The following is a 17,736-nucleotide window of genomic DNA, read 5'->3' on the forward strand; positions in this document are numbered from 1 at the left end:
CACCTCGCACCTCGTTAAAGTATACATTGATTTGGTCCAGCTGACGGTCGTCCGTCCCTTGGTAGGCGCCCGTCGGGTCGAGGCCATGCTCCTCAGCAATCTCCTCCCAGAACTGCAAAAATCAAGAATAAATATAAACCCGTCACCGCGAGAGAATAACCAGTCACAATTTTCCGACAAAACAGATTCCATAGTGCGAAAAAGGCAAAATAGCGGGGTAAAATATATGTATGGATAACTGAAAGTCAGTGATAACACCAGGTGTTCGTGAAAAGGGTAAGCCCGCCTGTCCTACCGGTATCACCCGCAACTCACTTAATTTGCCCCGCGGCGCAACCTCTTATACATACAAGGCAATCAAGTGATAGACCAGAAATCCAGTTACACGATAGCGTTTCTTTTTATTTTGTTGAAACTAAAACGATATGTTAATTTTGAATTACGTATGTCGTGTACAAGTGAAGAGAACCTGCTGCATATAAGAAAAGAAAAAAATCCCGTTTGAACTATGTACGTTGTTAAATAATGAACCCAAACTGAATTAAAAAACTTAATAAGCCTCAACATTTTCATCCGTTAATATCTGTGTTCTGAGGTGAGGTGAAATTGGGTTTAACGTCGCGTCCAAGATTATTGCACTCATATAGTGACGTGCATGCACGTGTGTGTGTGTGTGTGTGTGTGTGTGTGTGTGTGTGTGTGTGTGGCTGCTTGTACTAGTCCGGACTGAGGCCGATTTAAAGTGCTAGCTCACTGAGATACCATGCCGCAGTTTAACATGAATACCCCACTCAGACACAGTATACTGACTCCGAGCCCACCAGTCCTTGTTTTAGCCCCTTTATGCCGAGCGCCAGACAGGGTAACAACAAGTACCATCTTTTAACGTATTTTGGTATGAAGCCTGTGTTCTGAAACATTAATGTTAATGATTGTTCAATTCAGGAATCGCGGCGCCTTAGACGACTGGGCCTGCCGTGCCCCCCAGTTTAACAAGAAACAAAGACAAGTACATCATACTGTGATTAACACACACATATCTGGGGATGGGATATGTTTGAGCACTACTGTATCACAGTCCACACGAGAAGTTTCACGCCTCGTCTATTTTTAGCCCGAATCTTCTTCAGCCTTGAATATTATTTAACATTACATACTATGTATATGTTGAAACCGTGTGAAAAAAAGAAGAAATAAATGAGCCTGCTAAATATTTACGGAAGGAGGCGAAGTGTAGGTGAAGGTCATGTGTCAAAGTCGCAACTTCTATATTTTGCCGTCCAGCGTAGAATTGACGTGCCCCATTATTTACTAATCTCGTGGATCAACATGCGAAGTCTAGAGGACAACATAACGGGGAAACAAAAGTTTGAGTTTTTGATATGTACTTTCATTAAAGTTTAGTAACCATAAACTTGTTGCATGTGGCATATAGACAACTCGCATCATAAATAACAATCGGTGGGACAGCGCCGGTCATGCGCAAGGAGCCATGATGAACTAGCTGCCTTTCTACTCAGAGTTATTGCATCGTGTTGGGAAGGAAGACGTCAGGGGTAACCTTATATCGCGGGGTAATGGATTGCTTAATGTTAAAACACATTTAAGGTTACTTTGAAATGATTACCTTTTAAACAATATGTAATGATTTGTTCACATTTAAACTCATGTCGTGGAATAGCAATGCAATGAGCAGAAGTTGTGACACTTCAGATCAGATTGGGAGAAATAATATAAAGGTTTTATTATTAATAAGATATTTACCAAGACAACAAGTCTAGGGCGGATTTCCAATCCGTGTGAGCCGAGTAATGAAGGAGTTATCTCCCCTACACTAAACAACCAGATGGATATCCATCTTTTAGTTCCATTCCGCTAGTTCAGTGTTTTCAAGGCGATTTTAGGGTATGATTTAAAGTCTACATATGACTCGTGTTGCGTGTGCCTAAGACGCACGCAGGTACGCACGCAGGCACGTACGCACGCACGCACACTTGGGAGTTACCACAATCAGTCCACGTCGCGCTGTCCGAGATGGCATTTTGTAATGGTGCAAGCCGGCAGATAGACTGATAGACATTTAGTCTCTGAAATCTTATATTACACAATATCCTTCTTGACTCTAAAAATAAAAAAAATTCCCTATGCTGATGTGGAATAGAGCTAGCTTGAGCTGGCTAGACTTGCTTTTGTATGCATTTCTAGATTATTATTTTTTCATAAAATAAATATATTCCACGGTAATGGTGCAGGACTAGGCAGGTTGAAACCGATTGTACAGGTGACTAGTTCAAATACAGTCTGATGTTCTACATGTACTTGGTTGTTCTATTATAAAGCTTACTTTTAGAATAAGAGAGTGAGAGAGTGAGTTGGGTTTAACGCCACTATAAACAGTATTCCAGTTATATCGCGGCCTGTCAAGCCTAATGTGGGAAGAAAGCCCAAAGTAAAGCAGGTCTCAGACATTTACCACTTCGGTGAAACCCACGAGCACGGGTATGGTGCTGACAAACCTAGAAACATGATCGGGGTAAACGCACTCGATGATGCTGGAGGATACACTGGAATTAATTCAAGTATTTGATTCAACTGTAATGTATTAATTATGTAGGTGTTCCTCGTGTCACAGTCCTCCTTGTAATGCTAATACGCACGTCTTTGCCGCCAAGGGTTTATGTGATATTGTCAAGTCGGGTTGGTCTCGTAGGTTCATATATCTCAGAGTCTTAATAACGCTTCATAACACAAAATATTGTATTTGGAAAGGAGTTACCCCCCTTATCTATGAAAAAATCATGGCGAAATGGTAGACTGTCACATGTTCAGGCTGGTAGCATCAGCTGGCAGAGAACACTCTCAGGGATGTCACGCTACACGAGAGGTTATTACCGCTCACCTGTTATACTTTGTTTTAATACATCACAATCAGGTATAGGCACAGTAGCTTTAACCCATCAAGGGTGAGCATAACGCCAGGTGTAGCAATATTTCAGTTATATCACGGCGTGTCAGCTTAATGTGGGACGAGACGAGACTAAACGTGGCAGACATCGTTCAAGAAAGCCACGAACAAAGGAATTATGTTTCATCATAGATAGGGCGAAAACTGGAGATTGGATTACATTCTGTTGTATAGGATAGGATAGCATTAGCATTAGCATTAGCATTAGCATTTGCATTTGCATTTGCATTTGCATTAGCATTAGCATTAGCATAGCAAATTATAGCATGGCTGGTCCAGTTTCGATTGTTTACGTGCCCCAGCCGTATGGCAGGAGTACCGATGTGACGTTAGGCAACAAACACTATAAGTTGTAACAGCATCACGAGAAGTACATGGGGTTTTATGCGTCCCGCGTTAGGTTTTATACCACGAGCCGGAATAAAACCTAACGAGGGATACATAAAACCCCATGTACCCCGAGCGATCCTTCTACAATGATTCACCTTACCGACATGTTTTAATGACATTATAAAAGAATTAAAACAAATTCAAAATTGATAGAAAACAGCTGTTTGACTGAGCTGAGGTTAACATGTGCTATGTCACGTGACTTTCATTGTCTCGGAAAACAAAGAGTGCGGCTCTTTGCTTTGAAGCGGGGTGTAAGGGTTTACTCTGCCTATCAGAAATCCACGTGAAACCTGTATTGCACGTGGTGGGGTATAAGAGATTTATACCCCCGCTGAGAAATTTATTACCCTCCAAGGCGGGTTAAACAGTATTTTATCAATATATTGGAATCTCTAAATATCTGATTCTGGACTGAGGATTTTCGGTATAAATGTCAAAACCAAAGGTGCTTCAGACAAAGCTACCCCGGCTTGTTAACCTTGAACCTGAGGTCTTAGTATAACTTGCACGGAAGGCCATAACGGTGCTGACAAGCGTGCCGTACATCCTATGAGGTGTGAGGAGGAGATAGGATAAGGGCAATGTTTGATTTTTCCACCTTATGTTGGTACATTATGTTTCTACATCTCCTTGGAATATCAGCGTCGGCCAAAGACTTGCTTGAGTTTAAATATTTAACAATGCTTCCTGAAAACCATTATCTCTAAAATCAGGCTCTTTGGCACAAGTTATCCTTACGTATACATTTAGTGTTGTTATGAGTTCTAACCCTGCATATCTTGAAATGAACAAAGTCCAGTTCTCATTCGTGTGAACATATCTGATAACTGTCATACAAATTTCTAAAAATGTTGCTCTATTTTTTCCATTATGCGGATCCTGTGGGCCAAAAGGGAGGTTACCCTACCTGTCCTATAATAATATAAGTTATTATGTATCAATCTTGGTAGCGATTAATCTACATTCACAGCGATGTTTCCGTCGTATACATTGCACTGTTTACATCTTCTAGATACCCACTGGAAGGGGAAACAGGCAATAAAAGATAGACCCCCTTTAAAACTATTAGAAATTATCTACAAAAATTAGTTCTATTGCAAGTCATATACCGTGTAGAGCCTGTGGCTGGTGTTCCACGTTGTGAACAAGCTGGAATAATGCGAAACGCATCGTAAAACCATAGCACGTGCTCACAATTGAATAAGTTGTAAATCTACGGCTTATATAGGTGTTTTTGAATGCCTGCTTTGCGTTAATCAATCCTTGTATGCATGCATACTTTCCACATATCAAATATCAACGTGTTACATTATGTGCATAAATTGCATGATGGTAGGTGATTGCCTTACTGTCAGTGTGACTCTTGTCATGTACAGCTGAACGTGTGTCCATATGTCTCCATCTGTAGGTGATTGCCTTACTGTCAGTGTGACTCTTGTCATGTACAGCTGAACGTGTGTCCATATGTCTCCATCTGTAGGTGATTGCCTTACTGTCAGTGTGACGCTTGTCATGTACACCTGAACGTGTGTCCATATGTCTCCATCTGTAGGTGATTGCCTTACTGTCAGTGTGACGCTTGTCATGTACACCTGAACGTGTGTCCATATGTCTCCATCTGTAGGTGATTGCCTTACTGTCAGTGTGACGCTTGTCATGTACAGCTGAACGTGTGTCTATATGTCTCTATCTGTAGGTGATTGCCTTACTGTCAGTGTGACTCTTGTCATGTACAGCTGAACGTGTGTCCATATGTCTCCATCTGTAGGTGATTGCTTTACTGTCAGTGTGACTCTTGTCATGTACAGCTGAACATGTGTCCATATGTCTCTATCTGTAGGTCATTGCCTTACTGTCAGTGTGACGCTTGTGATGTACAGCTGAACGTGTGTCTATATGTCTCTATCTGTAGGTGATTGCCTTACTGTCAGTGTGACTCTTGTCATGTACAGCTGAACGTGTGTCCATATGTCTCTATCTGTAGGTGATTGCCTTACTGTCAGTGTGACTCTTGTCATGTACAGCTGAACATGTGTCCATATGTCTCTATCTGTAGGTCATTGCCTTACTGTCAGTGTGACTCTTGTCATGTACAGCTGAACATGTGTCCATATGTCTCTATCTGTAGGTCATTGCCTTACTGTCAGTGTGACTCTTGTCATGTACAGCTGAACGTGTGTCCATATGTCTCTATCTGTAGGTGATGGCCTTACTGTCAGTGTGACTCTTGTCGTGTACAGCTGAACGTGTGTCCATATGTCTCTATCTGTAGGTGATTGCCTTACTGTCAGTGTGACGCTTGTCATGTACAGCTGAACGTGTGTCCATATGTCTCTATCTGTAGGTGATTGCCTTACTGTCAGTGTGACGCTTGTGATGTACAGCTGAACGTGTGTCCATATGTCTCTATCTGTAGGTGATTGCCTTACTGTCAGTGTGACGCTTGTGATGTACAGCTGAACGTGTGTCCATATGTCTCCATCTGTAGGTGATTGCCTTACTGTCAGTGTGACTCTTGTCGTGTACAGCTGAACGTGTGTCCATATGTCTCTATCTGTAGGTCATTGCCTTACTGTCAGTGTGACGCTTGTGATGTACAGCTGAACGTGTGTCCATATGTCTCCATCTGTAGGTCATTGCCTTACTGTCAGTGTGACTCTTGTCATGTACAGCTGAACGTGTGTCCATATGTCTCCATCTGTAGGTCATTGCCTTACTGTCAGTGTGACTCTTGTCATGTAAAGCTGAACGTGTGTCCATATGTCTCCATCTGTAGGTGATTGCCTTACTGTCAGTGTGACGCTTGTCGTGTACAGCTGAACGTGTGTCCATATGTCTCCATCTGTAGGTGATTGCCTTACTGTCAGTGTGACTCTTGTCATGTACAGCTGAACGTGTGTCCATATGTCTCTATCTGTAGGTGATGGCCTTACTGTCAGTGTGACTCTTGTCATGTACAGCTGAACGTGTGTCCATATGTCTCTATCTGTAGGTGATTGCCTTACTGTCAGTGTGACGCTTGTCATGTACACCTGAACGTGTGTCCATATGTCTCCATCTGTAGGTGATGGCCTTACTGTCAGTGTGACTCTTGTCATGTACAGCTGAACGTGTGTCCATATGTCTCTATCTGTAGGTCATTGCCTTACTGTCAGTGTGACTCTTGTCATGTACAGCTGAACGTGTGTCCATATGTCTCTATCTGTAGATGATTGCCTTACTGTCAGTGTGACACTTGTCATGTACAGCTGAACATGTGTCCATATGTCTCCATCTGTAGGTAATTGGTTTGTTTAGGCGTTAATACTTTCAGAGAAATCTCATTTACCATTATGTCTACTATATATTTTGAATAATAACTTGCTATAGCTTGGAAAGTCAAATAACAATCCTACTCATCAGTTCTCAGATTGTATTATTCGTAATACATTTCCTTGAGTGGTGAAATATCAATATAATTTAATTTGAAGGTATGTTGTGACCTTATCATTAAAACAAACACTATACTGAGTCCCTGTGTCTATTCTATGCAGGGCACTGTCGAAATTCATAACACTTAAAGATCACTTACTGCATTTTTAATTAAATAAAACCATAAGTAATGTATGCATTTTTTACAATTATGTCCTTGATTAAAGCCTTCTTATTACCAAGGGGGCACGGGTGGCCCAGACGTCTAAGGCGCCGCGATTCGCTGTGCAGAGTTGCGCCCCTTAGGCACGCCAGAAACCTGGGTTCGAATCCCGGTTCGCCCCGATTATGTTTCTAGGTTTGTCAGCACCATACCCGTGCTCGTGGGTTTCACCGAAGTGGTAAACGTCTGAGACCTGCACCACTTCGGGCTTTCCTCCTACATTAAGCTGACACGCCGTGATGTAACTGGAATACTGTTAAAAGCGGCGTTAAACCCAACTCATTCACTCACTCTTATTACCAAATTAGTCACATCCTGACAAGGAGCTGTTAGTGTTAGCAACAGAAATGGGCTTCACACATTGTACCAATGTGGGGAATTGAACCTGGGTCTTTTGCGTGACGAGCCAACGCTTTAATCGAATTACCCGAGAACCCCTGTCAATAGTTGAATTGTATGTAATTATTATCAGTAGCATGGACAATGGAGGGCACTGATTACCGAGTTTACACAAAGACTAGAAAAAATGACTAGACCATCGGAGATATAGTTCTTTACGCCGACGTCAAATTATGCTCCCGACTAATTTATTCTTTAGTCAACCTGTCTTTATTCGATGGCAGAAAGGGTGTCTTTTCCCCCATTCATAAAACACTAAAATAATCACCGTAACTTTTTTTACCGCCATCTCCCCATCTAACCGCCCGGGTACTCTGTCACTCCTTACGAGCACAGTTTAATGTATATAACGTATTTTGCGGCAACGTAACTTGATACAAACAACACGACACTGTCATTAAGGCAGAAACACGTCCACATACAAAAACTAGAAACATGATGTTCTATTTCGTTATCGGTTGTTTACAGTATTTATACACTGCCGTGTACATGTTTTACACGTGCAACAAGAATCAGATATAGCACGATTTAACCGTTATTTAATGGCTCAATTCCTTCTAACAGTAAAGTGGCTTTCACTGGCGAGGTAGCCTCACTACAAGTCTATACTGAATTGGAAGGACATGGATGTATTGTGCTTAGAATCGGCAAGTCTAGATGAGCCGACATCTGTGGACGCCAATCTTAAATAGGAAAAATGTGTTTGTATTATTTATATAATCTAGGAATTATGATTTAAAGTAATAATCATGTCCTTATAGACTTGTGCAAGTCTACTGGCCTCCACGCGGGATACAGAGATTGACAGCTCACTAAGTAGAGCAAGATGTTCGGTTTGCATCAACACTGAATTGCTTGTCAAAAACTGCGTCACTCTGACTCAGAAGACATACTGGTCAACAGATAACATTTGGAGATACTGAATTTCTTCAGAGGGAAAAATATGTTTTTCTTTTGTAGTAAGCAAGAAGTAACTTTACAAGTTGTGGAAAACTACATGATGATGCATATGAAAACCCTTAAGGGAGGTTCAAGGTGAATGGAGTGAGTGAGTGAGTATGATTTTACGCCGCTTTTAGCAATATTCCAGCAATATCACGGCGGGGGACACCAGAAATGGGCTTCACACATTGTACCCATGTCGGGAATCGAACCCGGGTCTTCGGCGTGACGAGCGAACGCTTTAACCACTAGGCTACCCGACCGCCCCCAAGATGAATTGAGGATGGTGAGCTAGTCTCTCATGCAGACCCGGAAACTAAAATATCCGAAAACTCACAAGCAAGTCTGTTTTGGCAAGTTTAGATTTCTTCAGATTTTGAGGATTCTCTTGGCTCCTTTCTATTATATATAAAAAGACAATTTAAGAAAAAATTCAAAGACATAAGTTTAGTTTAGAGCAGACCTAATGGTGCACACCGTGACAACAGTCACAGTGACAACACTTTCCCGTTCACGATGGTGAGAAACCTGTTGGGAGGGAATGATGATGATGATGATGATTGAGCGGGTGAGTATGACTTTACGCCGCCTTCAGCAATATACCAGCATCATCAATATGGGGACACTAGAAATGGGCTTCATTCATTGTACCATTTTGGGAATCGAAGTCGTAAGATGTAACACTATACCACCTACGACGGCCTGTAAATAGAGATTGATACCATGAGCAACGTGCTACGCAATTAGCCATTGTGACCATACGATCCTCATTTCAGTCGGATCTTACGACCAACATGGGGTTCTGACCCGGGATACCGAAGGTGTATCTAATGTTCATACAGATATGGAACACTAACATTCAAGGCCTCAAGGATTTTCAAGACTTTCAGCTATCATTTTCAAGGCTTTCTAGTTGGATAGTCATCGATAGTCTACCAATATTTTCTTTAAATCCAACACGCCATGTATCAGTCGTAACTGAGTACTATAAAGCAGTATTCAAATAATATAAATGAAGTCTGTCATGAATTCTTTGTGATTGTCAAGGCTTTTCAAAGTTGACACAACAAATTAAGGCTTTTCAAGATGGACCTTAAAATTCCAGGCTTTTTCAAGCCTCTGTGACCCTTGGTATCATACAGATAGAGCTGAGTATAGTGATGAGGATACATGCGGCAAGGAATGAGGATGCTGGTGACTACTATCAGAACGATGCCCAGGATGCTTGTAGCTATCGAGGAATGATGCAGAATGAGGTGCATATTAATGTAAATAATAGCCACAAAACCCATTCCATGTTCATCAGAAATATCCGCCAAAAACAGAGTCGATTGTACGATTCCGACTATATCATGAGTGAGTGAGATGAGTTTAACCCCGCTTTTAACAGTATTCCGGTTATATCACGGCGTGTCAGCTTAATGTGGGAGGAAAGCCCGAAGTGATGCAGGTCTCAGACATTTACCACTTCGGTGAAACCCACGAGCTCGGGTATGGTGCTGACAAACCTAGAAACATAATCGAGGCGAACCGGGTTTCGAACCCTCAATCGTAGGTTTCTGGTGTGCCCAAGGGGACGTAACTCTGCACAGCGCATCGCGGGACCTTAGACGACTGGGCCACCCATGCCTCCGACTATATCATGAACATGTATTTATGAATCACTATCAAACAGTGATGATACCAGGTGTTCGCGAAAAGGTGAGCGTATCCTGTCCCACCGATTGCACATGTCACAAACACATGCAAAGTCAAATACAATGATTACAACTGACAGCATTTACTGACGTGTCCACACCCAGTCGTTTGCACATGGAACTATGTTGCTTGATGAACACTATCCCACCCCCACCTCACCCCACCCCCAATTCCCTTTCTCAGCTATAGTCCCCCCTTTTTCGGATCTAGGCTTGAAATTACGACATTCGGGGGTTTCTTCATGGAATAATTGAGACACGAGTGCGAAGCGCAGCAATTCCTTGCGTTACATCTCCACTTTAGAGAATTAATAGGAATTACATACAGATAATTCTTTTCGGGGAGGGGCGGTGGGGTAGCCTAGTGGTTAAAGCGTTCGTTCGTCGCACCGAAGACCCGGGTTCGATTCCCCACATGGGTACAATGTGTGGAGGCCATCGCTGGTGTTCCCCGACGTGATATTGCTAGAACATTGCTAAAATCCATATTCACTCAGTCTTTTAGGGGACTATATGTTGGGCTAGCTTGATGCCACCAATGTGTGACCGTGTGCGAAATACACATCAGTCGGAAAGCGCACGTTAAATCTCCAAAGTAAGTAAGTAAGTAAGTAAGCCACCAATGTGAAATTAAATATGAAATGGAATATGTGAACGAATGGTGATCAATGTTTTCTCTCATTTTTCTCGTTGTGTGACTTGTCTGATTATAGTACAAGGTTATCATTGTAATCAAAACGTTCTGAGTCGGTTGATACTACATAGTATCTCCCTGTCTGAAACCGTCATGAGTGCGATGTCTTGGAATAACGGGGTCCAGACTAGCGAGGTTTCAGGGGTACCAGCTTTGAATGATCGTACAGTAAAGGATTATGGATTATGGCCTAATCACCTTACGCTGTACCAGTTATGATCGCAATAAATACGAAGTCTGATAGTACGGAGTACGGATTAACGAGGTTTGGCTCTATCAAGTAACCCCCAGCTGGGCGTCTGTAGTCTATAGCATCACGTTGAGTGGAAATGTTCTATTACATACCTTGACAGCTGGGTCAAGGGCCACGCGCCCATCCCGTTATGAGGAACCCTTCAAGTTTGGAATGGTAAAGCACATCCGATAAAATAACTACGGTATACACAGCGCCCCATAACTCTTCAGAAGCAGGACATTACCGTTATGCTAATGTTTAGAAATGCCTCAATTACCGAGGTCAAGTATGTTTCAATTTATAACAGAATTTTAATCAGATGAATGTGTGTGGGTACCGTCCATAGCAAACAGTAGTTACCCCATGCGAGACTGTACAGTACTCCTCACAAATACGTGACAATCATAACTGTACAAAGGTACAATAAGGTCCTCTTCCACAACTCAAACTGACAATTGGCAATTTTTTCTGAAATGTATTTTAAAGAATCAAAAGTTATGACATCTGGCAAGTTTTTGTCTTTCAGGGTTAAGTAAAATTATACAACACCAAGCCAAGAGTGGTGACTGGTTTGGAGACGTTCGTTAAATTTAAGAATACAACCCTTCTTAACCATTTTTTTTATATGTAGACCTTTTGTATTCCCGGTTCGTTTTTTTACAGATTTTCATCTTGAAGATCCGACTTAGGGTTCCACAGTACAAATACAAACTAAAATTAATCAAAGGTGTTTCCAGTCCGGTTTCTTTGAATTCACAAAACGTCCGGCTTTTAGGGTTACCATAATAGGTAGGGTACCGTATGTACAGTTCCAGCAGAAACACGGTCCCACTGACGAAATTCCACGTCTAAAACGTCAACACTGGAGAATAATCAGTCTAGAGTATCTGCCGAAACAGATCCCGTTGGGGGAAGACCGCATAAAAATTATATAAATGGATCACTGAAAATAAGTGATGACTATGGAATACTGTAAGGGACATTCTCGCGATCTCGCATTCTCGCGATCTCGACCTTTGGAAACGAGGTAAATATACCCAAAACACGAGAATGCGAGATCGCGAGAACGCGAGATTGGCCAAAATCTCGCGTTCTCGCGATCTCGCATTCTCGTGTTTTGGGTACATAGCACTTTTTGTCAAAAGTCGACAACGCGAGAATGCGACATTTGGACATGATGCGAAAATCTCGCAATCTCGCAATCTCGACTTGTCAAATTAGGCCACAAAAACACGAAATCGCGAGAACGCGAGAATGCGACATTTCATTTTCTCGCGATCTCGCGTTCTCGTGTTCTCGCGTTTTTTATGCTGTCCGTGCGCATGCGTAATATCATAAGGTCAAGCGCATGCGCACGTTAGTAGTCCTTTGGTCCTGCTTCTTTCATGCTCTTCATTCTCCAAGTAGCATTTAGCAAACTTATGATTTGAGCTTGAAAATGGTATGTAATTTACATACACAAAGTCTGAGTCATCTCCCGTTGTTACAGTTTCCTATGTACTTTATAATAAAACCCTAAACATGCTCAATATAATTTAACAAAAGAAATTGTGTCTATGAATGTCAAATGATGGTGAAAACATAAATGTGTCCGAAAGCTGGAAACAAAACTATTACCGTCAGTGAGTGAGTAAGTAATATTGCTTAAAGCCGCATCAGCAGTATTGCAGTTATTCGTGGCTACACTGTCAGTTACAGAAATAATCACAAGCCTGTGAGTTTCTCAATGAGGCAATTTTATACATGGCTAGAATATTCATTAAAATAAAATTCTCACAGACCAATTTGTAGCATTCGGATAAAATGATATTGTCCGATGTTGTTTTTTTGTTTTTTTTATACGATACCATATTCGCTACTTTAATTAATAGATTTTCATCCGCTGCCGCCTGACAACAAAACATCCTGCCTTACATTATTCTAATGCCCTCAAATTCCTAGAAATAGAAGTATCGTTAATATGAGTGTTCCTACTTTCTTTACCTGATAAAATACTCTGTACACGTAGCCCTACTGAGCACACATGATGCATGCGAATCGCATCCGCCGACAGCAATTGTACACATATGCCTAAAGTAGGTCGATAAGAACAAAATAAAAACGTTAAAACTAAAATGCCTCCTGTCTCCTATGTTTTTAAAAAATCAATCAAACTGTAACTATTAATTTTATTGCGGCCTTAACATTCAAATGACAGGCATGCTTATACTGGAAAAGTACCCCCAATATCCAGCCTGGGGGACCGGCATGACTCTGAATAAGTGAGTGAGTTTGGCTTAACACGTGCACTGCTTTGAACAGTGTGTATATTTTAGGTATATCCCGGCTTGTCGGTTTAAAGGGGCACTAATCTTCTTCTCGGCTGTCTAACACTGCCAGCTTGGGCTCACCATCTGCCGATTTGCTCACTGACGCAACTGAGCGTGACAAGAGACTGGACTACCGTGTTCAAGAACATTGATTGGTTACCTGTAATCTCTGAATCTCAGACAAAGGGCGCATGTTAATTAATTTCTTCAGCCTAAACAAACGGACAAAAAGAACGATGGAAGCTCACCGGATGTCGTTATTTGGAAATACCCCAGATGGTTATAAACTGAGGGCCAAAAGAAACGTTACCAACATTAACTGATTTGCCACTTTGAAACAAAGATGCCAACCTGTTCAAAAACAGTAAAGAACACATTTCACGAATACAGCCTTCATGTTCTCTGTCGTTCTTTGCACGTGCTTTGCGGATTTTGGGAAATATTGGTGTTTTTCAGCAATTTTTTAAAACAATCTTCCCCAAATTATCGTGCAATTTCCGGGTATAAATTACGCAGGGATCTGTTCCCTATCAATGGTTGCGATGATTAACACCAACGAACATGCCAAGAGAGAGCCATAGGTATGCTGCAGATGTGAGCGACACAGAGAGCGGTTGCCATTAACATGAACTGCTCCAAGATGACCATTACTAGACTGGTCGCACGTCTCCGACAGACTGGCAGAACCGCAGACAGACCACGGAGTGGCAGACCAAAGGTCACGACCCCGCAGGATGACCCCGCTTTTTACGGGTACGTCATCTGAGGAACAGATTTCTTAGTGTGACGTTATCAGATGCCAACAGCTTAGGACATCCGGTCAGCAGATAAACAGTGACCAGACGACTACGACATTATGGTCTCCGGGCTTATCGCCCTTTCAAGGGCATGACCTTCAAACCTGATGGGCGGACGCGAGTGTATCGACGACGTGGTGAACGTACGGCTCCTTGTTGTGTCCAGGAGGTGGAACCTTTAGGGGGCGGAAGTGTGATGGTTTCGGGCGACATTTGCGGGGACGAGAAGACGGAACTTGTCATCATCGAAGGCAATCTGACAGCACAACGCTACACTGACAATATCTTACGGCCAGTGGTTCTTCCTTTCATCCAGCGTCAACAACGGACGGTGTTCCAACAAGATAACGCCACATACCATAAAGCCCGTATTACTAGAGACTTCCTCAACGCCAACAACGTGACTGTCCTGCCGTGGCCAGCTCGATCACCAGATCTGTCACCCACAGAACATCTCTGGGACCAGCTGGGGCGTCGTCTTCGGAAACGTCAACATCCTCCCATCACGAGACAAGCGTTGATCGTTGCCCTCCGTGAGGAATGGAATCGGAAACCTGCAGTCGATGTGAGGACCCTTGTCTACTCAGTGCGACGCCGCATTCGAAGATGCATTGCCGCTCATTGAGGTCATATCCCGTATTGAACGGTCTAGGCCGTCGTCACCTTAAAGTTGTAACCAATGATGTTGATCGAATACTGGACGAATGACCCCTTGTCAAGAAATGTCCCTGTTGGAGGTCAAGGACTTTGTTGTTGAATTAGTAAATTCGCATTTTACTGTTCTGAATGATGTATTTCTACAATACAATTGTTATTGCTGCTTCAATTTGTTTTGGTCATATTTTATCCTAGAAATATCGTTGGTAACGTTTCTTTTGGCCGTCAGTTTATTTTTATAGTATCCCAGCTGTGAAAGCATTTTCGGGTTTTGGATTGCGCGGATAATACGATTGCTATCTCTTGTTGTCATCCACGTTTTTGGGCATAACCCTACACCTGTGTCTTTGTTGCCATTCACTAGAAGCTCAGTTAATGAACCTATTACAGGTATAGTTAGTAGTAGCACTACTCAGATTACCTGTTCCCATTTGGCATGTCTTGTGTCTGGGGTAATTATTTCATCTGAATCCAGGTTTGAATTGAGGTGAAATGTATGTTATGTAATATTCACGTGGCAGCCCAGCAAGAGGAGTGATCAGTTCCTTTACTTTTTTGTACACGGATCATTCCTCGCCATCAAAAGTTCCACAGAAAATACGTTCATTGATTAATCACTGTTATCTTGCACAGTGGATTTGTAAGTGTTTACATGTGTAGGTTTACTAAAGCAGACGGAATACACTCATATCATGGCGTGAAGTGCGGGTGGGGTGTGTGTGGGGGGGGGGGGGGGGGGGGGGGGGGGCAATAACTAAGGCAACAACCAGTCTCGGGGCATTTCTGTAGATCAGTGCCCCTTTAAAATGAGAGGAAACCTTCCATTGTAGGTTTCTGGCACATCCAAGGGACGCAACTCTACACAACGAATTGCGACAACTCAGACGACTGAGCCACAAGATGACTGTATGGGCAATCAGCACCAAAAAACACGAGAACGCGAGATCGCGACACTTGACCAATCTCGCAATCTCGCGTTCTCGCGTTCTCGTGTTTTTGAAAATAGTTACATATAACTGTAAAGGCAATTACTACAAAACACGAGAACGCGAGATCGCGACAATTGACCAATATCGCAATCTCGCGTTCTCGCGTTCTCGTGTTTTTGAAAATAGTTACAAATAAGTGTATATGCTATTAGCACAAAAGCACGAGAACGCGAGATCGCGACACTTGACCAATGTCGCAATCTCGCGTTCTCGTGTTTTTAAAAATAGTTACATATAACTGTATAGGCAATAACCACAAAAACACGAGAACGCGAGATCGCGACAATTGACCAATCTCGCAATCTCGCGTTCTCGCGTTCTCGTGTTTTTGTGCTAATTGCCTATACAGTTATATGTAACTATTTTCAAAAACACGAGAACGCGAGAACGCGAGATTGCGACACTTGACAAATGTCGCAATCTCGCGTTCTCGCGTTCTCGCGTTCTCGTGTTTTTGTGCTAATTGCCTATACAGTTATATGTATATGTCGAAGGGTGCGATTCATATGCATAATGCGTGTTCAGTAGGGCTACGTGATTGGAGTATTTCATCAAGTAAAGAAAATAGGCACATACATATTAGCGATATGGAGAAGTATATATAGTTCCAGAAACTTGGAGAAAATAGTATGAGGGTAACCTCTATATTTCTTCAGAATCCCGAGGCCTTCTATTAACTGCCCGACGAAGGTAAGGCGAGGTGAAATTGGGTTTAACGTCGCGTCCAAGATTATTGCACTTATATAGCGAAATGCATGTACGTGTGTGTGTTAATGTGGCTGCTTGTACTAGTCCGGACTGATGCTGATTTAAAGTGCTAGCTCACTGAGATACCATGCCGCAGTTTAACATGAATACCCTACTCAGACACAGTATACTGACTCCGAGCCGACCAGTCCTTGCTTTAGCCCCTTAATGCCGAGCGCCAGACATGGTAACAACAAGTACCATCTTTTAACGTCTTTTGGTATGACGCGGCCGGGGATCGAACCCCGGACCTTCCGCTCTCCGGGCGGACGCTCTACCACTAGACCACGGAGGCGGTACGCCGACGAAGGAGAGCAGTTGAAAAGACCGAGGCCTTCTGCAAAGGATACTGCCCTAAAAAATAGCGTTAGCGTGATTATAGCTCAAACGGATAGCATTTGTTATCAAATTAAATTATACAATATCGGTTTTGAAACATTTACTGCAATTAACGAAAACGAATGTCACTGACCACCGTTTAAAATATGGAAACGACATAGAACATACCAGATGACGACACTATTGAACGTCATATGACGTCAACTAACAACGGGTGTGCTAATGGCCCGTCTTTTAGCAATATGAGGGCATTATCAAGTTTTATCATCCCAAACTGGCTCCCACAGGAGATATCGCTTGGGTGAGATCAACCGATATCTACATTGCAGATAAAATTGCATCACAATGCTTTGCGGAACATTGTGAAGGCATTGGTTACCATGACGTCACAATCACATGACATCACTAATGGCTCTGCCACTGAATCTGTTAGCAGTACTTTTTACACTTAAGACACTGCTCATTACTGTCTACAAACTGAAAAAGTTGGAAGAATGATGTTTGATGATGAATAAAATCTCACTCTCGTGTCTTTTGACATCAAAACGTCGAGATGAACCACAACGTTCATAGAAATTTATGCTTTGCAAATTAATGCAGTTTATTTCAAAATGGCTGCTCCAAAATCACGTGACTTTTGACAATGTCACAATGCAAATTGTCCAAGTGTTTTGATTATACAGAAACATATGTAGATTTGTAAACATATAACTAGTAACATAATAAAGTCAAGAAAACGCTTCTTTCTTGCCGGTGAACTGACTGAATTTGACAAATATTGTCTGACAACTAACAGTCAAATAACCAACATGGATGCCTAATGGTATTTTTCAGAAAGATTTGTTTGGTTGTTTGTTGTTAACGCCCCACTCAGCAATATTCCAGCTATATGACGGCGGTCTGACATCAAATATATCAACACTCGTTAGGGTGGCCCAG

At 42.3% G+C, this 17,736-nt stretch overlaps 1 protein-coding gene across 1 annotated transcript in view; it reads right to left on the minus strand.

Moving 5' to 3' along the window:
* LOC124136149 (tubulin beta chain-like) overlaps positions 1 to 17,736 on the minus strand; it is a 38,697-nt gene that overhangs the window by 10,193 nt on the left and 10,768 nt on the right. Inside the window, exon 2 of the mRNA XM_046501967.2 lies at positions 4 to 112. Coding sequence (XP_046357923.2) covers positions 4 to 112 — 109 coding nt within the window. The remainder of the gene's footprint in view (positions 1 to 3; positions 113 to 17,736) is intronic.

The sequence above is a fragment of the Haliotis rufescens genome, unplaced genomic scaffold, assembly GCF_023055435.1.
Source record: "Haliotis rufescens isolate VD_foot unplaced genomic scaffold, xgHalRufe1.0.p SCAF_2, whole genome shotgun sequence".
NCBI lineage: Eukaryota > Metazoa > Mollusca > Gastropoda > Lepetellida > Haliotidae > Haliotis > Haliotis rufescens.